This window comes from Labrus bergylta, chromosome 4 (assembly GCF_963930695.1).
Source record: "Labrus bergylta chromosome 4, fLabBer1.1, whole genome shotgun sequence".
Classification (NCBI taxonomy): domain Eukaryota; kingdom Metazoa; phylum Chordata; class Actinopteri; order Labriformes; family Labridae; genus Labrus; species Labrus bergylta.
Window position 1 is genome coordinate 3,583,443 of NC_089198.1, and position 26,581 is coordinate 3,610,023.

Below are 26,581 nucleotides of genomic sequence, written 5' to 3' on the forward strand. Positions count from 1 at the left end.
CTAGAGAAAAGAAGAATAACATACTGTACTCACTGCTTAACTGTGTTTCTAGATCACGCTAATTTCAGGTAAATTTCCATGCAGTGTGAAGATACGAGCATAATAAAGATCGCTAGCATTAGCATGCTAACACAACCATGCACCGCGAGTTGTTTTGGTTTCATGCTGGTGCTCAAGGGCGACATCTGCTGGATCAAAACATCACATATAAAGACTTTAACATGTGATATGAGTTTCAGCGTTTAAAACATAGCTTCCTCCCTGATTGGAGAAATCTCTTGCAAATACTGCGGCGCAGTTACCACCAACTCGCTGTTTGCGCTGCAGCGCAGTTAGGGGAGCATTTAACTCTTTGTGTGTCCACTCCTTTTCACTCACTTGCACAGGTTTAGCAGGTGCAAAAGCTACACAATCCTTCTGTGAATCAGACCCTACGTTTTTATCGTCTGAGAATAAATTGACCTTCTGCTTCATTCACATATTTTCATGTATTAAATTTTCAAACACGCAGCCCTCATTGCTTTTAAATTTGTGTTTTTAACCTGCTCCTTTTAAACAAACTGACTCCTGTCGTGCTAATTCGTCCACTGTTCGGTCGTGATGTGATCTGCTGTTAGTTGAAGGACATGATGCTCGTTTGCTGAGTCGGTGCAGACTACAGTGCGATGGATACAAAGTCAGATTTAGAGAGAATTAAAAGGCTGTCAGAAGCTGCTGTGTCATCACATCTGTTTCAGACTCTGACGTGCCGGTACGTTTATTACACCGGCTGTAAAGTCATATCCCTTTATGAACTCCAGACACTTTTTGTCTCATAAAGGCAGACTCCTCTGTTGTAAATCCAAAGCTGATCTGCCAAAGTGTCGACGTCAGGTACAATAAAAAAAGGACCCGTAATCTTTTGATTTAGCTGCAAAGAGAGGAACATTCAGTGTCAACAAGAGTAGCGTTTGTATTCTTGCTCTGCAGGAGATCCTCTGATTTCTTATTCTTAAGGAAGGATTAGATCTGCTTGTCATCTTAAACCAAACCCAAAATAAAGGAGTTGTTTTGAGTATGGAAGATTAGCACTGCGTGAAAAACTAATCTGAGGTAGAGTGTGGTTGGTGACAGTTCGGCCCAGATGATCATCTGGGATTGTGCTGAGTTAAATAGATCCAGGGTTAAATCTGCTGATCCTCTCCCTGACTCATTGAGCTGCCATGATCGTATCAAACATTTAAGGGATTTAAAAATGGTTTGATAAAGTCAGTCTATTTGTGTGTTTGTACATCCGACTCCTGACTGTCCACTCAGCCATGTTTTCCTTCAGCTGCAGAGAAAAAGGTGGAGGATTTTAATCTCCTACAAACAGACCTCCTCAGAGTTAAAGCCTCATTACACAGCACACTAATCTGACAGTTGTTATAATTTGTTTCATCTGCATGTGTATTTAAAACGCAGAGCTCTACAGGTTTGGAGATCTGCAGCCCTTGACGCCTGAGTCCTGGACGTCTCGGCGTCACTTCAAGCTCTTTTTATATTTATGGTTGGTTGTATTATACCGGGGTGTGAGCCTGATTGGACAGTTGGTGTGATTTACGCCGTGATACATCAGCTCAGGCCTCCTAAATCTGTTCTAAATATGATCTTGTTTAGGGGAGCCGGGGGAATTGAGTGCAGGAGCCATCAGCTTCTTTCTGACAGCTGCAGGAAGTCCGGCGTTTTCCTCGTCAGCCTGCTGTGAGCACGGTTTCCCCCTTAATCGCCTCCTGAATAAAAGAAAGGTTGATTGAAAAATGAGCGAATCTAATTTTGTGTCCATTTTTCCCCCCGCATGGATCATTTTGGGTTTTCATATAGGAGTTTGCAGCAGTGATTGATTGCCACTGTTCTCATTCAGAGCTATTCTAGTCACTCTCTGGAAAGTGTACCTATATAAAGCTCCACTAATGATTAAAGTCATTTGACACAGCGGGACAGCAGCGGTGCTAGATCAGCGCATTAATCTTTCTAATTAAAGTTGTGAATAATTTACTTTGCAGATATTTCAGATAGTTCTGCCTGCTGAAGTGAAGCCCGACAGCTCGACGGCACAGAGGTCCCAGACCACCGGACACCTGGTCCTCAGCATGCCACGGGTACGTACAGTGACAAACGTACATCTGAACCATGTGCAGGGAACAGAAAGACTTACAAAGACTGATGAGGTGGAGAAAGAAACATAATGATTATTTTTCATTGGATGTCTGTTACATTTTTTTTTTTTGACAACACAAAGTGAACTTTTAGCCAGACACTTCAATATTAAGATTGTAATGTTGGTACACATTTAGGCTATTGGATGGATGGATGGATGAATGGATGAATGGATGGATGGATTGGTGGATGAATAGATGGATGGATGGTCTGGTTGAAAGATGGATGGATTAGTGGATAGATGGAGGAAGGATTGGTGGATGGATGGATTGGTGAAAAGATTGTGGATGAATGGATTGATGGATGGATGGAGGAAAGACTGGTGGATGGATGGACTGGTGAATAGATTGTGGATGGATGGATTGATGGATGGATGGATTGGTGGATGGATGGATGGATTGGTGGATAGATGGATGGAAGGATTGGTGGATGGATGGATTGGTGAATAGATGGATTGGTGAATATATTGATGGATGGATGGCTTGGTGGATAGATGGATGGATGGATTGTGGATAGATTGATGGATGAATGGATGGATGGATTGGTGAATAGATTGATGGATTGTGGATAGATGGTTGGATGGATAGATGGATGGATGGATTGTGGATAGATTGATGGATGAATGGATGGATGGATTGGTGAATAGATTGATGGCTTGGTGGATAGATGGATGGATGGATTGGTGGACAGATTGATGGATGGATTGATGGATTGTGGATAGATTGATGGATTGGTGGATAGATGGTTGGATGGATAGATGGATGGATGGATTGGTGGATAGATTGATGGATGGATTGATGGATTGTGGATAGATTGATGGATTGGTGGATAGATGGTTGGATGGATAGATGGATGGATGGATTGGTGGATAGATTGATGGATGGATTGTGGATAGATTGATGGATGGATTGATGGATTGTGGATAGATTGATGGATGGATTGTGGATAGATTGATGGATAGATTGATGGATGGATTGATGGATTGTGGATAGATTGATGGATGGATTGATGGATTGTGGATAGATTGATGGATAGATTGATGGATGGATTGTGGATAGATTGATGGATGGATTGATGGATTGTGGATAGATTGATGGATGGATTGATGGATTGTGGATAGATTGATGGATTGGTGGATGGATGAATGGATGGATGGATGGACTGGTGGATAGTTGGATGGATGGATTGGTTGAAAGATGGATGAGTGGTCCTACTGCAGCAGGCAAAGTCTGTATAGGTTGTGTCTTGAGTTCTGGTGAAAAGTCCACACTTGTTAGTTTGTAACCTTCGTTGTGTCATTGTTCGGTTACCACGGGGACGTAAGGTTCTTCTTAACTATTGGAGGGTTATGTCCAAACCAACCAAAATATTGTCTCAGCAATTAGGTTTGATGTGACCAATCGGTGAGCTGCATTTTTCTTCCTCCAGTGTTTCCTTTAGTGTCAGATCGTCTCTGAACAGACTAACGGCTGAAAATAACTTCTGTCACTGACGTTAATCCACAAACACAAACTCTAATTTGTTGAGAATTAGTATGTATACTAAAACACTTAAACAATGCATCTAGTCTGTCCAATGTATCTGTGATGTCCATGTCAAATAAAGTCAACTATCTATCTAATGTTTGTCAGACGTGACAAAGCATTATGATGAGGGGAGAACTGAAGCCTACAGCTGGTGTCAAATAACAACAGTGACATAGTGGGGAAATCTTACTCTCCAACATAATTTAACAGTCCTTTTATTAGACAGATGAAATGATCTCTGCTCATGGAAACTAAAGCAGGAGTAAAAAGTCATCAGACATTTCTGAGGGGTGTCATCTATCACGGAGAACACACGGCTGACACCAAGCTTGTAGACCATCACGTCTTCACAGAGTCGAGTAGAAACAGAATCAGATGATGAAATAAGACCCGAGAACTTTTCAGATCTCATTTAGTCTGTTAAATTACAACATTTTCCTCATGAACTTCAGGCTGTGTTCTGTGATTATTTTGTCCTGCCAACGGTGGATGTGGCATTTTGATCCGTAAGGTGTAATGAGGGAGCTCTTTACGGCGTCTATAAAGAGACACAGGTGCTGATACTGCAGAGTCAGAGCTGCTGCTATTTACCCTTCCATATGGTGTCTCTTACATCCTGCAGCAGAACGCTAGTATAAAGTTCAGGAGTGAAAGTGTGGAAGATGTTTGCAGACATAACAAGGTCACATGTTTTTTTCCCCGCTCTGATGATTGTTTTTTAAGGTTGAAGGTGAAATCAAAGTGACAAAGGCCGTCACTCGTCTACCCAGAAGGTCTCAAACCAGGAACAGCAGCTCGCCTGAGGACAACAAAAGGTAAACATGTTTTCTGATCTCACTGCAGCTGCAAACCTGACGACACAGACATCAAAATAGTGTACCAGAACGTCATATGATTTGACATGACTCACATAAGTGTCATAACCTGGCTCCATGGCCATGACAAATATGAGAAAGAACAACTTAAATTGAGGTAACAATGATTTATTGGAACAGCCCACCCACAGCTATAGCACAAATAAACATGGAATGAATGTCATTGTTAGGCAAGAGAGAGAGAGAGAGAGAGAGAGAGAGAGAGAGAGGGAGCCAGAGATCCACCCTGGGGTTGGGCTTTTATGCCCTGCAAGCAACAGGCCCAGGTGCTCTAGATTGGACCATCCAATTCTTTAAGAACTAGGGGGACAGAATCAATTAGTAATAGCCTGACTAAGGCAGTGACCATCACATAAGTAATGCTTGATATGAGACTGCGTCTGTCCCTCAGATTGAAAAAGGTTAAAACACACTCTACCTGTGTGATGATTTCCTTTGGCCTCAGAAAATTGCGCAGCTAGTTTGCAATTTTGCTCTCCGTGGTAATGTAGATAATTGTGAAGGACCCACAACCCTCTAGTCTTTCTGCCAACCTCCTCTGCTCACTTGTTGTCTTTATTCAAAGCTTGATCCAAAGGCAGCTGGACTGGTTGAAGATCTTGAAGACGTTTCACCTCTCCTTCTTCCATTCTAAACTATCTGGTGGACGCAGCTAGAAATGTAAGCCTTTGTGGATCAAGAGCAATACATTCATCAACATGTTGCCAAATAATACTAAAATGACTACTTAGTTGTATGAGTAATCATTGTTGCATATTGTTGTTGAATTATATTTATGGACCGACGGTTGTGCTAGCTTGATGCTAGCTCTTTGAAAGGAGCTAAGATTGGAAGTACGTCGTGTGGCCTGTATTTTAGTATGTTGCTAACGGCAAACTAATGGTCGGGTTAGTATGCAGTATATATTTTGAGAATGTAGTAGGCAGTATGAAGAATGTGGTTTCAGACACAGCCCTAAGAGATATGGATACTGACCTCTACAGGTTGAACTTGGCTACTGCAACTGAATTTTTCACAACTTTTGTTGTGAAACATGCCGATTGTTAAGAGCAAAACAAAAGTCTATTTCTTTAAACGTGTTAAAGCCATAGCATTCAAATCCTCAAGGGGGCAGCGTCTACCATTTAGAGACGTCCCCCATCCTTTCCTGCCGCTCGCTGTCCTCTCGGTTGTGTCAGCGCTCGCTGGCTGTGCTAACGGTTCAATATAATACAGTAGAGAGGAGAGAAGTCCTCAACCTCAAACCACATTTCTGTTGCAATAGTGTCTAGTTGCTTCTGGAGTCTTCCTTAACTGCAAAATAATCTATCTTAACTTGTGTTGCATTGACTGTAGTTAAAGTTGATGGTGACAGCAGGAATGAGTGAGTTGGCAAGTTTCCCCCCACTCCCTATTTTCATACATTGAAGTTCAAATGGCATTTATCCAGGATAGATCCACTTGAGCTGAAACGCTGAGGTTTAGTTACCCTTTGAATTACGGAATGACCTCTTGATGTAGAAAAGATGTTAAGATGCTGCACTTGCGGCCATGACGATTCATGTCCCAGTATTTTATACCGGTGTATCTGTCACACCAGTATATCGGACGCTGCTCACCTTTAAGGTGGTTTTCAGGTCATTAAAAGTGAGTTTTATACACTGAATGTTAGGGCAGTTTGAAATACAGATGAGGTGTAAAGAGCAGAGCTGCAGCCTGCAGGCAGCTCTGTGTTTATCAGAGTCAAGTGTTGGTCTCGGCCGGCCGTGGTGTTAGACTCAAGGCCAAGCAAAGCAGAACATATTCTAATGCCTCTGGCTTATCAGGTCCCTGTTGTCCCAATTACACATGCCTGTTGTATATTAAACGCTCTGCATGATTCATTTTATCAGCTGTGTTGAAGGCAGCGCTCCCCCTGCTAATGACTACACACCGGCTACTGATAACCTTGACCACAGCTGCAGCATCACACAGTTCCTGAGGGGCAGGGGGGGTTACTCTTTAACCTGCGTTTCACATACTGTACGGTAACATACTCCGCTGAACAAGTGTTTAGTCCTCGCTCCTGGCACTCCGACTCTCACTGCTGTTCTGTGATATTTTCAGTCCTGAGGAGGATCGGTATCTATTCTTAAACCCCAGGAGTAGGAACCGAGAGATAGCTCTGAATCAGTGAAGCAGACGGTGAATCAGAACAATTTTAGCCTGAAAACGTTTTTTTTTTCTCCTTCTGTAACCACACGTCAGTAATGATGTGAGACTCTTCAGGAAGTTGTTACTTTTTGTTGGATTCTTGTTCATAAATCTCCATCCAGAAACAGCTCTAAATCAAAGACACACAGCTATGACTCAAAGAAGATGAAACTACAATACAGTAGAGAGGAACAAGCAGAATAATATCTGGGTTGCAACTCATGAGTGCGTTTAAATGTCGCCTGGATTAAGGGCTACAAGATATACTTAACTATCGCATTGCACAACATGCAATGTCAAGCACGTGACCTGAGACACTGCTCCTTTCTTGGTTCTCGATACAAAACTAAACCAGTTTCTCATCTTTCTTTCTTTTTTCTTTTTTCTTTTTTCTTTTTTAATGCCTTTTATATAGAGATAGGGCATTGGATAGTCAGATATCATGGACAGAGGGGGGGGGGGGGGGGAGCCACAGGTGGGACTCAAACCCAGGACGTCCACTTCAAGGACCACAGTCTCTAACCACAGGCGCCCCCCATTCACCTTTTATGGTTGATTTCCTAAAAAGTCTCTCTAGTAGCTCATTATTGCAGATCACAGAGTGAACTGCTGTGCATGCAGCGTGCCTCTGTTTTGGTTTTCTACATTTTTGCAAAAAGAAAGGTTTTTTCAAATATCGTGCAGTTCCTACCCGACTGAAGGTCGTTTCTAATTCGAATCACGGTTTAGCACAAACACATTTTAAAGTCGGCACCGACTGAAGTAATGCTGCATAAATCTTACAAAGAGAAGAAGATGTCCTTTATTGATCCCTCAAGGAGAAACTACTATAGGATAGATGTCAGAGTGAGGGGGCTGCACAAGATCGTCTCAGCAGTTGGAGCTACAGTGCCTTGCTTAAGGGCACCTCGGCAACTGCTCAAGAAGTGAAGGTGCACCTCTCCAGCTACCAGACCAACTTCCAGACTTGGTCTGCTTGGTCTGAGGCTTGAACCCGCAACCAATCTGGTTCCCAACTGTTGAGGAAACTACTAAAACTTGACTTCTCACAATAAGACTCAGTTGACTCAGATGGCTTACGTTGATGAAAGTTTAGACATAAGATGAATACTCAAGGAGACATGGATCAACATCACACTTCTGTACTCGTGTCTTGCTCAACCACATCTGCAGAACTTTTTGAAAGGCATTGCATATATCCCAAAAAGACATTATCATTATAAGGGTCGTGTCATATCGACCAACCTAGACTAATCTGTGACGTCAATTACACTGGAGCAGACAACAAGTCTACCAAACATCCTGATAGCAGATATCAGGAAAAACAGTTGACACTCTCTAAGCTGTACTTGGTGTTCTAATCAATCAATCAATCAATCAAACTTTATCTATATAGCACCTTTCAGACAAATTAAATTGCAGTTCAAGGTGCTTTACAAGAGTGTAGAAAAAGTAGTTTATAAAATCATTGAGAGACTAATGCACACCTATAAGAATTAAAGAAATACATATATAAAAATGAAAAAATGAAATACGACACATAAAAGGATAATAAGATATTAAAATGAATACATAGAATATATTGAAGAATATTTAAAATTGTAGTAGGATAAAAAAGACAATACAATAATGTTAAGATTTGAATTTATATAAAGCACTATTAAAAGCCAGACTGAATAAATGAGTTTTAAGACTGTGTTTAAAATCATTTAATCACAGCTAAACTCTGTCAGGTCTGACTGACATTAGAGAAAAGTGAATAAACATAATGACGTCTTTACATTATAATCTAAATAACTACAGATATTCCACCTCACCAACCAAAGTCTCTACAGACTGAAAACAATTTGTAAGCAGACATAAGTATGACAGCCCTCATTTACAGCACCTCTCCTTTGTGCAGTAGAGTGAACCTGCCAGTCTCATTGAGGAGTCCTTTAGATCGCCTCTGCTCCACCTCTCAGTGTTGAACCATCAGTACGCAGAGTATTATCACTGAGCTCTGTTTCCTATCCTGCCCGGAGGCGCCTTGTCATTTCACCGTCATCATCATTACCATTTTTATGACCCAGAGTCTCCTCTCGTCCTTCAGCTGGCCCCATCAAACACTTTTAAAGAGCCCCCGGTATCTTCTACCCTCAAATTAAACATCCGATTAAAAGACTTAGCTGCTGCGGCACCGCAGCGAGGTGACGGTGAGCTGCTGAGTTACTGCATCATTCAAACATGATGAGGGGCGATCTCTGACCCAAGGCTTACCCACAGACTCTATATTTGACCTCCAGCATTTGGGGAAAGGGATCTGAAGGCTGCGTTTGACTTTGAAGTGGGGCTTGCCTCGATGACATAAGGCGGGCGATGTGTGATTTGGGTCACAAAATGGAATCTCAAACCTTATGTCAAACCCACGGCACAAATCAGTTGAGTTCAGTTCCCAAGTGGGTTTTTAAAGATCAGAGGTGAGGGTTACAATGCTGGATGTCCATATTAAATGTGGGTGAAGTTTCAGATCATGAGGTAAACATATGCTGGCAAATCACACGATATTTCCCCGATTTAAAACGAGAAAAATTTCAGGAGACAGCTTGAAGCCTCTAGGTAAGCCGTTTAAACCTCTTACATCGACTCTCTTCTTCCAGCTCTGGAGAGCAGCCCTCTTGTGGCAGCCCTGCAGCGTTCTGACCTCGGAATGCTTTCAGAGTGCTGGCCAATCAGAAGAAAGTGGGCCCAAGGGGAGGGGCTGAATTGCACCGTTTCAGGCAGAGGTTGAAATCAGGGATTTCACTGACGACAGTTTAAGATAAATAAGGAGTTTTAGAGCTGCAAAACAGGCAAAGCTTCTCTTGTTCCTAAATAGATTCACAGATGCATAACTTTGTACATTCGTCATCAACAGCGGTCCCCACGATCCAAAACCAGTTAAAGATTGAATCCAAACACATTACATTCATGAAAATCGACAGATTGCTTCAAAGTTGTTAAAACATGTCCTGATTTCCCACTGTATGTTCTGTTATAATTCTAATTTACTTTTATGAATTAATTATTTCGACTGTGATTTACCAAAATGGCGACCGCACTCTGAGCATTCGATTGACACCTCACTTGGCCAATTACGACCTTCCAATCCCAGCCTATAATAGCCAATGAGAGTTGAAATGTCCTGGCCAATTGCACAGGACTGTGCAGATGAGTAACGTTTCTTGTCGCCAATGAAATTCTGAACACGTGGATATGCTGCCTGGTGTTAAAATTACGAGTTACAAGTATTATTAATGTGGTATTAATACAAAGATGGGCTATGGGAAGTGATTTATTTGGACAAAACAGGCAAACATATGTAGAATTAGTCATTGAACACCCCTGTATAGCAGGAATGAGCGTGTGGTTGACTGAGAGACTGGCATTTTAATGATCAATCAATCTTTATTTGTATGGCTCCAAATCCTCACAAAAACAATCTTGAATGAGATCGAATGAGACCCCTCGAAAACCAGTGAGACCCTTTCGAAGGAATGGTTGTATCGACTTTGACTATTTTGGGTCGCAGAGTTCACCGTGCAATATCTCAAAGCAAGAGTTCATTTGAGATATTACACCCAAAGACAGCTTGGCTACGCTCCAGCCTCCCATTCCTGTATGGTAAAAAGCAGAATATATAATGGATGGACAATTTTATAATCTTTACTAATTCACTCTATGGAACTATCCAGATCCGCTGGGTAAATCTTTAAATAAACAACAACCCAAAAAAATCCAACCTGAGTGAGATATCAGATAAGAACAAGACAAGCTGCACATCTTCAAATATGACGTTTAAGATCCAGCATGTTGTCTTCAAATGATCGTAATATATCAACACGACATCGTTTCCTCTCAATTGTCTTATTGATTGATCAACCTGTGATTACACTGAATATCTGGGCTTCAGGGTGATGAATGTACTCAGAGCTCAGTAAGAGACAGGACTTTAAAAACACTTATTTAACATACATTACTCTGGGGTCAGCCTCTTAAGGGCCACATGAAGTCTGCAGATAGATCATAATAATGCATGAGGCCCCTGTGACCCTGTGATGGCGCCCCCTCGGGACTGATTTGATTATCTACACATGCAAAATAACAACTCTTTGTTGAACCTCCTTCACCCCGCCTCCTGACCCCGGCTGCAAACTTTACAGCACTCTGCTGCCCTCGTGCACTACAACTCGCTCTCTGCCTGATAATGTGGTGTGGATTGCAGAGATGCACGCACGCCTCATTACCTGTGTGGTATGACGACCAGCGGGCCTCTGCCTTGGGTGGCCCATTACAGGAAGACTTCCTAACCGGGGAGGTCGTTACTATAGAGGAGCACAGGACTAATGAGTCCATCCATCTCACATAGAGGAGTGCTGACGATTAGGTTTACCTTCAGCTGTAATCAAGATTAGTGTTTCGAGCTAAACTCAGACCGGCCTCTAAAATGGCCTGATTTAATAATTAATAATTAATACTATTGTATTAATTGGTCATTAATAAGATATATGAATAAGATATAAGAATCTGCTTTTTCAAAATTTTGAAACATTGTGAGTCAAATATTTTCAGGTTTTGAATTGTTGTAAGGCAACGCACGTTGTTCCCTCACAGCGAGGAGGTTTCTGGTTCGACTCCCTCGTCTGACAGGAGTCTCTCTGTGTGGAGTCTGCATGTTCTCCTCGTGCATGTGTGGGTTCTCTGACTTCCTCCCACAGTCCAAAGACATGCTTGTTAGGTTAACTGCTGACTCTAAATTGCTTGTAGGTGTGAATGTGAGTGTGTCTGGTTGTCTGTCTCTATATGTCAGCTCTGTGATTGGCTGGCGACCAGTTCAGGGTGTAACCCCGCCTCTCGCCCAATGACAGCTGGGATTATATCCAGCACCCCGCGACCCCTTACGGGAAAAGCAGTATAGATAATGGATGGATGGATTTTTGTTGGAAAATGTGAAAAAATGCTGAAAGACATAAACAAATATACTCTGTTTAATACAGCAGTTGGTTTAAAACTAATTTCAATTTTAATGCATTGTCTCCAACAGGTTAAGATTGTCAGCAAACATGCAGTTCTGCAACGTTTTATTATCTAACCCCCATCGGGTCATTCAGACCACGCCGTGTGACGTGTTCAGTCTGGTTCTTATCCGACTGAATCTCCACTCTCTCCAAACCTAATCCTCGGTGGATCATCGGCCTCAAACACTAAACAGAACCTGCTGATGTTGTTACCGCCGCCGATTACAACTCAATTACACATGTTCCCCGTCAATGAGCTGAGAGCGATAACCTCATAAGAGTTCAGTCACAGTAATCTCTCATTCTCTAAACCCCGCTCTGACGTTAGCATGCATTAAGGATCCTATCTACCATCAAAGACAATCGATGTCTTCTGCTTTTTTACAGCAGTGTGGAGGTTTGAGGATCCCTGATGGTTCACTTTGTTCAGTTTAAAATGCAAAGTAGGCGTCCTTATTTCAGAGTTCTTTGTTTTCTCACAGCCTGTAGACCAATTAGGAGTAGATGTCATGCAAGCAAGATCGAAGCAAGTGGAGTGCAAAGCAAGTTCTGATAGTGATTAAAGGTCCAATCAGTGAGATGTGTCGTGAGTCAAATGATAAAGGTATCTTACTCTCTGATCATTAAGGAAACATGCTATGTTGAAGTGCTGGCTTCTCTGACAACAATGCAGCAGCCAGTATGTCCTCCTTCTAACTTTAGATTCTGCTCCTGAATGCTCTGGATTTGTTTGGACCAGAGAAGGTAGGCGCTTTTAAGACACCCCCCCAAAAAAACCAGCCCATACACGGACCGGAGGTTAAAGTTCAGGGTCGGATTTAGCCGATGTGACACCTAGCAGACAGTTAGCAGCTCCCATCTGTAACTCAAAGAGGCCACGCCCCCAAATGCTACATCACTTTAAGTCTTAATAAGATTTAACCAGGTAAATTGTATAAAAATCAGCCCGTACAGTTGAAGAGAGAAATGAGTTCTAGAGACCCAAACTGTTTTTGTACCAGGCTGTAAATAAGTTTATTATTTCTGCTGTAAAGTTAGACATTTTAACATGGGGCTCTATGGGGACTGACTCACTGCAGGAGACAGACTCTAGTGGACACTGGAGGAACTGCAGCTGTAAAGTTAGACATTTTAACATGGGGCTCTATGGGGACTGACTCACTGCAGGAGACAGTCTCTAGTGGACACTGGAGGAACTGCAGCTGTAAAGTTGGACATTTTAACATGGGGCTCTATGGGGACTGACTCACTGCAGGAGACAGTCTCTAGTGGACACTGGAGGAACTGCAGCTGTAAAGTTGGACATTTTAACATGGGGCTCTATGGGGACTGACTCACTGCAGGAGACAGTCTCTAGTGGACACTGGAGGACCTGCAACTCTTTGGTAGATGCAGTTTGGTTTGGACACACTGTCCGTTCATCTAACCTTGTCCGATCTAAAAATAGACACCTGCTTCTTCTCTCAGCAACACAATGTGATAAATTACTTTCCCATTTTCTCTGTACCTGCAGCAGAATGAATCACTGTAGTGAATGAGGATGGGACTGAATGCAGCAGTGTGGCTACAGTACAGTATATATATATTGTATACTGTATATGTGTGTGTGTGTGTGTGTGTGTGTGTGTGTGTGTGTGTGTGTGTGTGTGTGTGTGTGTGTGTGTGTGTGTGTGTGTGTGTGTGTGTGTGTGTGTGTGTGTGTGTGTGTGTGTGTGTGTGTGTGTGTGTGTGTGTGTGTGTGTGTGTGTGTGTGTGTGTGTGTGTGTGTGTGTGTGTGTGTCCTCTGGCAGCTTTATTCCCCTCTCAATAAACAAGTGTCAGAATGCACAGCGTAATGAAGGGGCTCCTCCTCCAGTGTCCTGCTGCTGTTTACCGTCAGCTGCTGTGCTGGAGATTGAATTATAATTGCAAGGTATACTTCCAGGAAGGAAAATCAGCACCTTTTATTCTTCACATCCCACCTTTTGGTGTTCCACTCCAAGCAACCGCGGCTCAGTCTGATTCAAACATCAGCTGCCCAAAGTGAGATTTTGAGAATGTGTGCAACAAACCAGATGAAAGTCTGTTGTTGAAATGCAGATTTTATTGCGTTCCTGCAGAGTCTGTGTTTGCTGCAGGCTTTTCTTTCAACATCATTAAATAATGAGCGACTCACAAGGGTTCATCAGATACAAATGAGACCGCATCAACTGGGAAGTGTTGTAGTCAAGACCACACTAACCGAGACCAAAACAGACCCGAGACAAGAGTGCTCAGAGACCGAGTCAAAACCAAGACATTTAGGAATCGAGACCGAGTCAAGACCAAGACCAAGGCAGGACGAGACCAAGACAAAACCAAGACATTTAGGACACGAGACCGAGTTAGAACCAAGACCAAGACCTAGACCAAGACCAAGACCAAGACCATAAATATTACTGAAAAATAACCAACTTGTGTGCATGTCACTCACTCACTGTATCCCCTGGAAGGTTTCTGCTGTAACCGGGGGATAAATATGAACTTATTAATGGGAGTTATTTGTTCTGTTAAAAAGAGGCGTTTTCTTTCTTTTGATTTCAAGACCAAGACCAAGACCTTCAAGAAGTCGCCCCAAGACCCGTCTTGAGACCAAGACCAATTTCCAGTGCTACAACACTACAATAGAATATCCTAAACCTCTTAAGTCGGAAATGGCTTACTCAGCATTATTTCAGTCTACGTAAACACACACACACACACACACTCACACAGGAGCATGTTTTTGGTCCTAACTAGTCGACTGGTCCTTAAATTAAAGGTGCCTTAACATGGTCTCCATAAGGGTAGAAAAACGAGAACACACACACACACACACACACACACACAGTAATGATGTGATCCCCGGAGATGATTTTCAAACCGTTCAGCGCTCACAGCTCAGACTGTGTGGTCGGAGACCTCAGGCTGAAACCCTCTCACATTGATTAATCGCTAAAAAACAAACGACTTCATTGTTGTGGGATGGAAGTGATGACTTCACAGTGAGATCGATGGCGTGTAAACATTGCGGGTCGTGTTGGTAAAAAACAAAGATTCTCCACCCTGGAGATGATTTTTAGGGACATTTGTCCTCCTCGGGAGCAGATCAAACTGAAGTGCACAGAATGTGTCTTCATCTCAGGTGTTCAAACAAGAGATAAAACAATCCAATGAGATATTTGTTACTTGTTGGTCCCATTAGAGTCCTTCCACTCATTTTTCAGGTCATAGAGCGAGTAACGACAGGTACAGAGACAACAAACAACTTTTTAAAAAGGCATTGATTGTTTCTTTTTAATGGTCTGTTAGCAGCAGAGGAGGGGGTCGAACATCACTCATAGGTCATCACACAACAAGACAGGTGTTTATCATACATTATAACACAGCTGTCTTAAATACTTCTGTCTGATTGGCTACTAACGCGGTGACGCACTAGTCTGATATTCCTTTACAGGTCACTGTTGCTACGAAAAGCAGACGGTTGGCCAGAACACGATTCTTATCCGGTTAATTAGACGTTGGTTTGTTTACTGTCGGAGATAGAGGATAACGATGGAGGCCGAAAAGACGGAAAAGACGGACTTTGCGAGATGCCAGAGAAATCCACAAAAACAGATGTTGGCACGGGAAGTAACAGAACGTGGTTTGAGGTACTGCTGAGTCTAAAGACCGCTGAATTGGAAAGAAAGCGTCAACAGACTCCGACATGGCGAGGAAGAAACGCTGGAAATCGATCCAGTCAGTTTTACCTCATGCTCAAATAACTTTGCTAAAATAATTCCGTCGTAAATCAGCGTAAATATCGAGTCTTAATAAACGCCTTTCATATCATATCATTGACTCTCAAACGTAAATATAAACAAGAAAGTAGCTGAATTCTATTGCTAATGTCAGCGATAGCTTGGGTCAGTTAATATGTATTTTAACTCAGAATATGTCCCCCTGGGGTCTCCAGATATTCAGTATCCCTTATTTGACTTGACTTGGCATGACTTAAACCAGTGGTGTCCAAACTTTTTTTCTTGACGGCCAAAATTGTCGTGTTAGAATCGCTCGCGGGCCACAGGTTTTGTTTTTTAAAATATAGTTGAAAAAATAGAAAGGCTTTGTAGATCAGAATCAAAAGGCTCGCTAAAGAAACCCTTTAATAAAAGGAAATCAAATATTTTGATTTCTTCGTTCTATTTTATTTTATTTTTTTCTCAGAATCGAGTCTGTAACGTGGTTCATGTTTTTGTTAAAGCTTTCTGCATTTAGCTCAGGTCATTAAATGGTTAAACAACAGTCCGCTTGTTTGCAAAAACTTTGCATAAGTTTTTTTTCATAGTTTACAAAAAAATGTGTAAAATAGTAAAAGCTGTAGATTTTAAAAAAACAACAACATACATGTTACTGAACATTTTTGTATTTTAGGAATATTGTTCAGCCCTTGTTAACATGAAAAAGAAAAATAAGGTAATGTGCCAATCTTTGCAAGGCAGACTGAGAGGGCAGAACAAACACCCACCTGGGGGAGCGCCCCCTGCAGGAACAGACGGGTGACGTCACTCAGACTTTTTGCATTAATATTTACAGTCTGTAGTTGGAGCACACATTCTCCAAAAGGTGAAAGACAGACTTTTCTCATCATTGGGGGATTTGTAGACGGACAAGGGTCACATATCAGTGTTTATATGTGACCTTTAAGCACTGAATGTGGGAGCTTTCCTCTAACATGATTGTTTCTGAAATAGTCTTCAGAGGGGCTACGACTTGCTGCAACTGATTCTTACTTTGGACTAATTAACAAAAAAAGAAAAATGGTGATATTTACAAGAAATAACAAGAAATTAGAATAAACATACAACAACATACAACTAGAAACTTTTACCCAGCCCAGAGACATACATATTCAGATCTGCATCTTTCTTCAGCGCTCTTTCATCAGATATCCAAGAGCTCCTTGGACAGGGAGTTTACGTCCATCTGAGGTATGAGACGCACAGTAAGAGACATCTGGTCGTTTGTTATGTCACGGCTCTTCTGAGGCCTCATGTTCGGAAGTATGAGGCTTTATTTAATATAAAACCCAGAGCAGGATGCATACAGTTTGTGCACAGTGATATTTATAGTCTGAGGGTTTAACTGCATCATATATCAGGGATGTTCAACCACATCTGAATCTTTAAAGTCTTAATATGTGATTTTTCACACTTAAATGTATAAATCAAGTATCTCCTCTGAAAATAACTGTGTGAGTCATGACTGTCTACAATGGGTGTAACACCCGAGTCCCACTGTCTGTGATGTTTTCAGAGTTTTCAGAGTCCTATCTTCACTTTGTTTACATCGCCTGGACGGCCGGCTGACTCCTCCCCTCGTGTATAAAAGTTGTTTAATTGAGGGACTAGAGAAAAGAAGAATAACATACTGTACTCACAGCTTAACTGTGTTTCTAGATCACGCTCATTTCAGGTAAATTTACATGCAGTGTGAAGATACCAGCATAATAAAGATCACTAGCATTAGCATGCTAACACAACAATGCAGCGAGAGTTGTTTTGGTTTCATGCTGGTGCTCAAGGGCGACATCTGCTGGATCAAAACATCACATATAAAGCCTTTAACTTCGACGTCTCTGCAGCAACATCACCAAAAAAACGTGTGACGTGTGATTTATCGTGTTTTCATGTTTAAGTCATTCGGTGTCAGTTAAGCCCTCAAAACCTGAACGCTATCCCTTCAGGATTTTCAGACCTGAAATATGAACCAACAAGAACTTACTTGTTAATCACAGTGTTTCCCGACTAAGGGCTTTTTTTGAAACTTTGATTTTCGGCCACCTTAGTCACTTTTTTTCCGACTGTTGTTGGAGGCTTTGTATCCGTGTTCAGAGGGCAGTGGATAGAGTCCATGACGGGATGCTCTTTGCGTTCCTGTGTCTGCCCTCCTCTCCGGTGGTTGATCCACTCTGTTCAGCAAATATTTAAAAATGATGTGTAATTGCTCCTGACTAGTTTCTTTCCCTGATCCTGTATTATGCAGAGACAACAGCGCCCCTCAGAGGCTGGAGGTGGACCCAAGCAAGAGCACAGCCATCGACCTCGCCAACATCGTCACCAAACACCTGAGCACCAAGCAGGGTCCGCTGGAAACCTTCAGGACAGATCCACCCCCCGCCTCCGGTCCCAGCAGCTCCTCTGAAGGGTTTGTGGACGACTCTGATGTCCCCCCACTGATATGAGACTGAAAAACAACACACACACACACACCTGGTTAGACTGCTGGGGAGATTTGAAGGCTTTTATTCAACAAAACGCTGCATCTTCAGGAAGAGGAAGAACGATTGAATCCTTTTCACCAAAATGAGGTACAACGACCCCCGTGGAAACACTACTGGAGATGTTTTTAAAATGTGTTGTAGAGATTTAAAAGTGTGGCAAACCAGAGCAGCTTTGTTTTACCTGTTCTTGTTTCCTCTACAGACGGACCATTTGTTTGCTGCTTTCAGCTCCTGAAAACATCGATTCATTTCAAGAAACTATTTAAATATCAACAATAAATGCTGATTAACGTCTTCCTGCTCATCCTGTGTTTGTTAAAGGCTTTATATGTGATGTTTTGATCCAGCAGATGTCGCCCTTGAGCACCAGCATTAAACCAAAACAACTCGCACTGCATTGTTGTGTTAGCATGCTAATGCTAGCGATCTTTATTCTGCTGGTATCTTCACACTGCATGTAAATTTACCTGAAATGAGCGTGATCTAGAAACACAGTTAAGCAGTGAGTACAGTATGTTATTCTTCTTTTCTCTAGTCCCTCAATTAAACAACTTTTATACACGAGGGGAGGAGTCAGCCGGCCGTCCAGGCGATGTAAACAAAGTGAAGATAGGACTCTGAAAACTCTGAAAACATCACAGACAGTGGGACTCGGGTGTTACACCCATTGTAGACAGTCATGACTCACAGAGTTATTTTCAGAGGATAAACTTGATTTGTAGTTAAGTGTGAAAAATCACATATAAAGCCTTTAAAACAATAAACATGTAGCTGTTGGAGTTGTGATGGTAGAAAATATCCTCCATTTCTGACCATTTCTGACAACCAATGAGATTTTGTTTGGGATTCAAAATAGAAAAAAGGGGAGGAGTATTGTTCATAGTTATCCTTTGATGGAAAATTGCTTGAAAAGTGTCGATTGATTCATCCGCCGACCGTAGAAGTTTAGTGGCCGAACCTGGTATTGCAGCGCCACGTGACGCAAATTGGGCCCAAAAAATATATAATATAAAATAACGTACATATAGATAATATAGTAAATATAGGAGCTGTTCAAGAGTCATGAGGTGTAGAAAAAAAGCTGCTGAAAATTAAAAATATTCATATTTTAGATGAACAGAAAGCAGAAAGTGAAGGCTCCCCGAGTTTCTTTTAAAGGGAGAATAACTAAAAAAGCTGCAGGGAGAAAATTAAAGTTATTTTTCCTTCTTACTTTTTGCACATGTTTAGTGTTTGTCCTGTAAGCTGCAGCTGGAAGGACAAGGCTGCAGACAGCAAAAAAAATCAATGCGCCCAGTGTGCTCGGCTTTGCCTGTGGCCTTTTTGTGCGTTTCAGAAGCTGATGCACTTTTGCCTTTTTGTTGTGTTCTCTCTCTTTTCTTGTGATCCTCCTCGTGGGCTCCCTCCCCAGAGCTCAGGAGCCGATGCCCTGCCAGAGTTTGATCAGAGAGGCTCTTCTCTGTGCCCAGAGGACACTGGGCAAAAAACTTATTTTGAAGCTTGCTCATCTCTCCTTGAAACTCTGCTGAAGTCTCCGCGCTCTTTACTTCCCCTCCGAGTTGTCACCCGAAAAGCTTGGAGGTCACGACTCCATCCTCTCCTCCCTCGTCCCTGGAGCTGCTCTGAGTGCCGTCACAGCCGCAGCGCCTGGAGGGAACATTTTTGGCTTTGGACCATCTTTCCTCCTGACAGCTCCGCTCGTCTCTTATCATCCTGGCGTTCTATATTTGGACCGCCTGGCTCGCATCATCCAGGAGATTTTGATGTGCGCGGCTGCTTGTTGCATGAGAAACCTGTGAGCCTGTCCTGAAGACTCGACGTTATCTTTGTCTTTGTCTGCAAATCCAGATTGATTCTCTAAAATTTGATTGTGATGACACATTGTCTATATGGAATGTCTTAAATATGATGATGTAAGTATGATCTATGTTCTGTGGCTCTACGCTGGATCAGCTGGAGCCTGTGCATCCAAGGAGAAGGTTTAGTTTTCGATCGAACTTCGGGGTTAACTCCGGATCAGTGAAAGAACCCTTTAGCGAATATCACCTCTGGGAACAGATGTGAATTTCTCTGTGATCCCATTGAAGCCACGTTTACACAAAAACAATCGACCGAAAACAAAAACGTTTTAGAATGAGGTCGGACTCAAACCAGGACTATAGCCTCTGGGCGCGACATAACCACTAGGCCATACAGCGCCCCGGGTGGGATACATTTAACATGTTTTATTTTGGGCTTTTTGACGTCTCTTTCTGTGTCTGTAAACAGAAAATCTCCTTCCTGTTTGATCAGACGAGGGGAGATAAGAACCCGACCGCCAAGAATCCAAAGTTGGATTTTTCTAGTGTTCTCTGAGATTAAAACCCACAGACTGAAAAACGCTGAACCACCTGCTTCTGCTCCTTATCTGCTCCATCGCTGCGTCATTGATTTTTTTGTGTTGCCATGGCAGCACACAGTCCCACTGGTTTTGAACACACCACACTGACTAGAAAGTTCTGGAATGTGTCCGACAATCCTCACTGATAAATGTTCATCTTTTTAATTCTAATCAGTTTCTTTTCACACGTCTGTTCTTGCTTTTCATTTCATTTTTTCTGCTTACGAACCGTTCGATCTTTCGTCTTGAAATGTTCTTCAGGTGGTGAAAAGAGCCTTTAATTTAAAGGAGCAGTATGTAACTCAGACCCCTAGAGTTTAAAATGGGTACTGCAGTCCAAATTGTAAACATTTCAGAGAGCTGCCCCCCCCCCCCCTCCTCTCTAGGGTGGATGCTCACTCAGGTCACCATGTGGTGGACTCTGAAGCTTCAGTGTTTATCCAGCTCTGCATGGGTCTGTAAACCTTTCTGTGTTCTAACCTCTCTCCATTTTTCAAAAGCATCTCCAATATTGATCCTAGTTTGAGCACGTTTCTGCTCGTGGAGCTTATTAGAAACATGCAGAGGCTTTTTAGGTCGGGTACAATCACTTCTATCTGAACCACTTCTCTTGACCGCTTCCATCGCTGCAACACCTGTTGACCTGATAACTGCTCTCATATCTGGCAAACCGAGGGGCGTCCAAAACGGCCTTCTGGGGGGTCAGCCTCAAAAGCGCCTACCTTCTCTGGTCCAAACAAATCCAGAGCATTCAGGAGCAGAATCTAAAGTTAGAAGGAGAACATACTGGCTGCTGCATTGTTGTCAGAGAAGCCAGCACTTCAACATAGCATGTTTCCTTAATGTCTGATCAGATATTAAGGTCACTTTATCATTTCACTCACTACACATCTCACTGATTGGTCCTTTAACTCAAAAACTCTCAGAGGAGACTCAGATGAGATATTGTCGGGTAAGCTGTTTGGGTTTATCTGTTTGTTATCTTCAGCCGTGTATCAGACGGATTCTCTCTGGTTTATGTGTGTTAGCAGGACAGTCTGTGTGATATATAGGACTGCTGCTCTGTCCCGGGGGCTGATGAGAGTTTTTTGAGCCTCTCTGGCCTGGTATCAATGTCAGCATGTGTTGTGCTGCTCAGGGGAAACGACGGACAATAAAACCTGCCAGCTTTAAAATCTGAGGGCGCTGCAGCCCGGCTTAATTAACGGCATGCCGACACTCAGCGGGGTTACGTCCTCCGAGCGCACGGCGTGGCTGCACACAGAGCCCAGAAATTATGTCGAGGAGATTGCATCCCTGCTGTGGATGGAAATTCAGATTGGATTTTTGATTCTTTAAAACAATAACAAAAGGGACACTTAAGGGATTCACAGGAAGACGTTATGGTTCATGGTCTTTTCTCTCCACCTTCCCTTCCTCCATCCTTTCCTGTCTGGGATGAATTATTTAACCATCCTCCTCAGAGTAACCCCCTCCTCTCTCCGTCTCTCTCTCTCTGCACCTCTGCTGGTGAACCAGGCTGCTCGTCCACACTTGCACAGAACTCCTGATAAACTCCTGATTTTTCCAGGAGGAGTGAACGTGTGATCGCATGTCTCCCCCCCCCCCCCCCCCCCCCCCCCCCGACAGGTTTAGTCTCCAGCTGTGAGGAGCATATGTGAACATCCAGGTCAGGGGAATCTCCGCAGCAGTCCTCCAGTCTTGATATTGTCAGGTGTGCAGATGTGAAAACAGCTGATGAAGGGGAGTAAAATGTAAAATGTTTGCCTTCGATATAAAAGGGGAATGATGTAATTGCAAACAGAATGGATATACTGGAGTTAATTACAATGAAAGTAGTTTTATGAACTAGCCGTACTTGAGTTATTTTTTCATTTCCAGCACTCACTACATACTCTGTATAAATGCTGCACAAAGCAGAAAGTGTCACCTCATCATTCAGACTGCATTATGTTTTCATGAGAACTACAATTCTACAATTCACTTAACAGGTGCTTAATAGTGATGTAAATCAGAGAGTAAGAACAACACAAGCATGTAAATAAGAGCAAACGATCAGCTTTGAGTCTGATTGGACACACAGGTGCTGACAGGAAGTGACCAGAGGCAAAGCACAACATTGAGGGCAGTTCTTGAGAGCTCTAATCAGTATAGAAACCATCTTATAAGTCATCGTTATCAAACAAAAACCATCGTCATTACCATCATCATCATCAATAATATGGAGACCATCATCATTAAGTTAGTAGGTATTCATAAAAGAGCTGGGTCTTTAGCTTTTTCTTAAAGGTGCAGAGGGACTCTGCAGATCACATGGAGTTTGGAAGTTCATTCCACCACCGGGGGGCGACAGAGGAGAAGAGTCTAGTCAACGTCTTAGGACCCTGTTGTGAAGGTTGGATCAGACGCCTTTCATTGGCAGAGTGTAGTGGGGGGGAGGGAGTGTAGACCTGGATCAGAGAGTTAAAGTAAGGAGGAGACGTTTTTGTCACTGTTTTGTAAGCGAGCAGCAGAGTTTTAAATTTGATGCAAGCAGGACTAAAGTGTGAATGTCTGCAGGTTAAGTGTTTCAGGCTCTGCTAGTCACAAATCAAACCAGCCAATGAATCTCCTCAAACCAAACTGAAGGCCTGTCAGCAACAACACCAAAATCCCAGGATTCATCATAAAAAGCTGCTTGCTGAGTGACCTTCTAACACGACCTCTCGTGTTTGAGTCCATTACATCTCTCTATCTGTGTAAGAGGAAAATCCAATAATCAATGCCGCCCCCTGAAGCGGCTGCATGTCGAAAACATAATGATTAAAGTGAAAAATTCACCTGTAGCTTCTGTAGAAGAGTTCATCTGTATTTGCTGATGCAGTTATGGGTTTATAGACGAGTGCAGCGAATCGTTGGCTGACATTTGGGGGCTATGTATTTCCTGGTTTCATTATAATGACACCCGAAGGCCTTCAGGGTGCCTCCACCAGCAGATTGGGGCGCGTCAGGCACCATGCCTAGGTCACACATGGTGATTAATGCCGACGGGCGAAAGATTGATTTGTTTATTTTAGCGTTTATGCTGAATCGTTGTTTCTGCTGAACTGTTGAGTGTCACTTCAGCAGCAGCTCCATCCTCCGGGAGCCGACAGCTGGAGTCATTTCTCACGGCGCCCGCGGAGACACGAGCAGCTTGATTCACGATAGGCTGTAAGTCAGCGAGCGTCTCCAGAGGCTGAAACACACGACAGCGTCACATGTTCTTACCATGAAGGCTGCAGGACAGAAGATGTTGCTTTTCTAACATGGGCTATGTTTTGGTTTTTAGCTTCTTTCAGTGACAAACAAAGGATTTTAGAAACGCTTCAGCAGATGTTGTCAGCCTGCAGCAATGAAACAGGATGTAGCGACTGCAATGTAATCCTTGATGGCAGATGGCACGCTTAAAGGGATACTTCACCTGTTGAAACATGAGTCTGTATTGACATTGGGTCATATATGTAGAAATGTGAAATACATTTTGAAGTTGGTGCCTTCTTGACCGAGAAAAGGCAGAAAGTGTCTTTTTGGCTCATGTGGATGAAAGACACCAAATCCCAGAATGCACAGCACTGCAGGCCACTCCCACTAAGGTCCTCTAGTTCAGAATCAAAAATACTTTATTAATCCCAGAGGGAAATTCGATCAATACAGTTTCTCCAAAATATAGAATATATCAGTAGAAATATAGAAATAAAAACATTTACAGACATATTTACTTCAACACATAAGACCGTTTCCTCAACTGATTCAGAGATTTCTTCCAGAATTGATCTTGGAAATTCCTGTCAGAAAACAGACTCTATGTCTGTGTTATAGACAAACAGTGAGAGCAACGACACTACCGGTCCGCCCCAGCTCGAGCCGGCCCCGGCTCCTCGTCCTCACCGCCGAAAATGAGGGCGGGATGCACAACCATTCAAAAAGGGTGAAGTATCCCTTTAAGGTATATCCTTTAAGAGTGATTTTTTATTTTTGCCATTGACATGATCAGAGCGTTATTTTCAAGAATGAAGAAACCCCACAGAAATAGAGAAAGAGCGTCATGGTGACGAGGGAGCTGAGCCTGAAGGCGTTCTGACCCTCCCCTGTGGTCATGAGCTTTGCTTAGAGACGGAAAGAATAAAATCGCAGTAACAAGCAGCTGATATTAGTGTCTTCTGGAGGGTGACACCCAATTTCCACATACTCCGCACTCTGCCTCTGTTCACTGCCACTCTAGTCAATCATCATGTTTCCACAGCGATCGCCGCGGTCCGTCTCTGGAGCGTGCTTTTATTAGCGTCTATTTTCGACGGAGTATGCTGTAGTCAAGGATCAAGCTGGACCAAATAGAACAACCTGGACAGGAAGTCAGTCAAGGAAACGCACAGAGCGTCTGTTTAATTTCAAAATAAAACACCATATACAAACTCCTGATCGTATTTTTCATCATTTTAACAACATTTTGTCAAAACAGGCACCAAACACAGAAAAAAAATCATCTTTGTTTAAATTCTGTATTCATTACCGCTCCAGATAGTCCTACCAAAGACCTTATGAATCCCTTGACGTTTTCCATCCAGGTCAAGAAAAAGTGAAGAAGCGACCGTCCTCGGCCTTGCTCTCTAAAAAAGGGCTAACATGTTAGCAAACAGCTGACTGTGTGCTCATCCAGCAGACGGTATGCCTTCCTGAGAGAGTCAAATATGTCCCTCCCCTCTCTGATCTCCTGCTCTCATGTTCAGTCTCACGTTTATTACAAACACTCATCTCAGAGAAAGTGCTGAGCTGTGAGGGCCGAGGAGACATCGTGTAACAGGAGCCACGCCGCTCCGACGATGCTCCCACCCAAAATTAAGTGCTGATGTCAGGGATCCTTTTTCCTGCTCGTTCCTGTTTTTATGAAACCCAATTTCTTTTCCTCGAGGTCTGAGAGCAGCCCAGGGTTCAGTCTGAAATCAAAGACCGAGAAAATCTGTGAAGCTGTTTCAGGTGAACACCATTAACTACATGACATCACACAGTCGTTTCATGGTGAAAAACAGGAAAAATATTCCTCCATATCTTCAACTAACATGATGCTCACTCAAAGGACACTTCTGGTATTTTTAAATTTGGGCTCTGGATGTTACCTCAGCCCTATGTTCCCTTAGCTCTATGTTCCCTCAGTCCTATGTTCCCTCAGCCCTATGTTCCCTTAGCCCTATGTTCCCTCAACCCTATGTTCCCTCAACCCTATGTTCCCTCAACCCTATGTTTCCTCAGCCCTTTATGTTTCCTCAGCCTTATGTTCCCTCAGCCCTATATGTTCCCTCAGTCCTATGTTCCCTAAGCCCTATGTTCCCTCAGTCCTATGTTCCCTCAGCCCTATGTTCCCTTAGCCCTATGTTCCCTCAACCCTATGTTCCCTCAACCCTATGTTCCCTCAACCCTATGTTTCCTCAGCCCTTTATGTTTCCTCAGCCTTATGTTCCCTCAGCCCTATATGTTCCCTCAGTCCTATGTTCCCTAAGCCCTATGTTCCTTCAGCCCTATATGTTCCCTTAGCTCTATGTTCCTTGAGCCTTATGTTCCCTCAGCCCTATGTTCCCTCAGCCCTATGTTCCCTAAGCCCTATGTTCCTTCAGCCCTATATGTTCCCTTAGCTCTATGTTCCTTGAGCCTTATGTTCCCTCAGCCCTATGTTCCCTCAGCCCTACATTTACTCAGCCCTATGTTCCCTAAGCCCTATTTTCCATCAGTCCTATGTTCCCTCAGCCCTTTATGTTCCATCAGTCCTATGTTCCATCAGTCCTATGTTCTTTCAGCCCTATGTTCCCTCAGCCCTTTATGTTCCCTCAGCCCTATATGTTCCCTTAGCCCCACAGTATGTTCCCTCAGCCCTATGTTCCCTTAGCCCTATATGTTCCCTTAGCCCTACAGTATGTTCCCTCAGCCCTATGTTCCTTCAGCCCTATGTTCCTTCAGCCCTATGTTCCCTCAGCCCTATGTTCCTTCAGCCCTATGTTCCCTCAGCCCTATATGTTCCCTTAGCCCTACAGTATGTTCCCTCAGCCCTATGTTCCCTCAGCCCTATATGTTCCCTTAGCCCTACAGTATGTTCCCTCAGCCCTATGTTCCCTCAGCCCTATGTTCCTTCAGCCCTATGT

General features: G+C 43.0%; 1 protein-coding gene across 3 annotated transcripts in view; it reads left to right on the forward strand.

Annotated features, from left to right (window-relative positions):
• Nucleotides 1-18,343, forward strand: part of dnaaf11 (dynein axonemal assembly factor 11) — a 39,049-nt gene extending 20,706 nt beyond the window's left edge. For 2 of the 3 annotated variants that reach the window (XM_020656263.3, XM_065953526.1), the window contains 3 exons: nt 2,025-2,120; nt 4,428-4,519; nt 17,812-18,343. In XM_020656263.3, coding sequence (XP_020511919.2) covers nt 2,025-2,120; nt 4,428-4,519; nt 17,812-18,010 — 387 coding nt within the window. In that variant the 3' untranslated portion in view covers nt 18,011-18,343. The remainder of the gene's footprint in view (nt 1-2,024; nt 2,121-4,427; nt 4,520-17,811) is intronic. The other variant, XR_010666281.1, reaches the window with a different exon arrangement.
• Nucleotides 18,344-26,581: the final 8,238 nt, after the last annotated feature.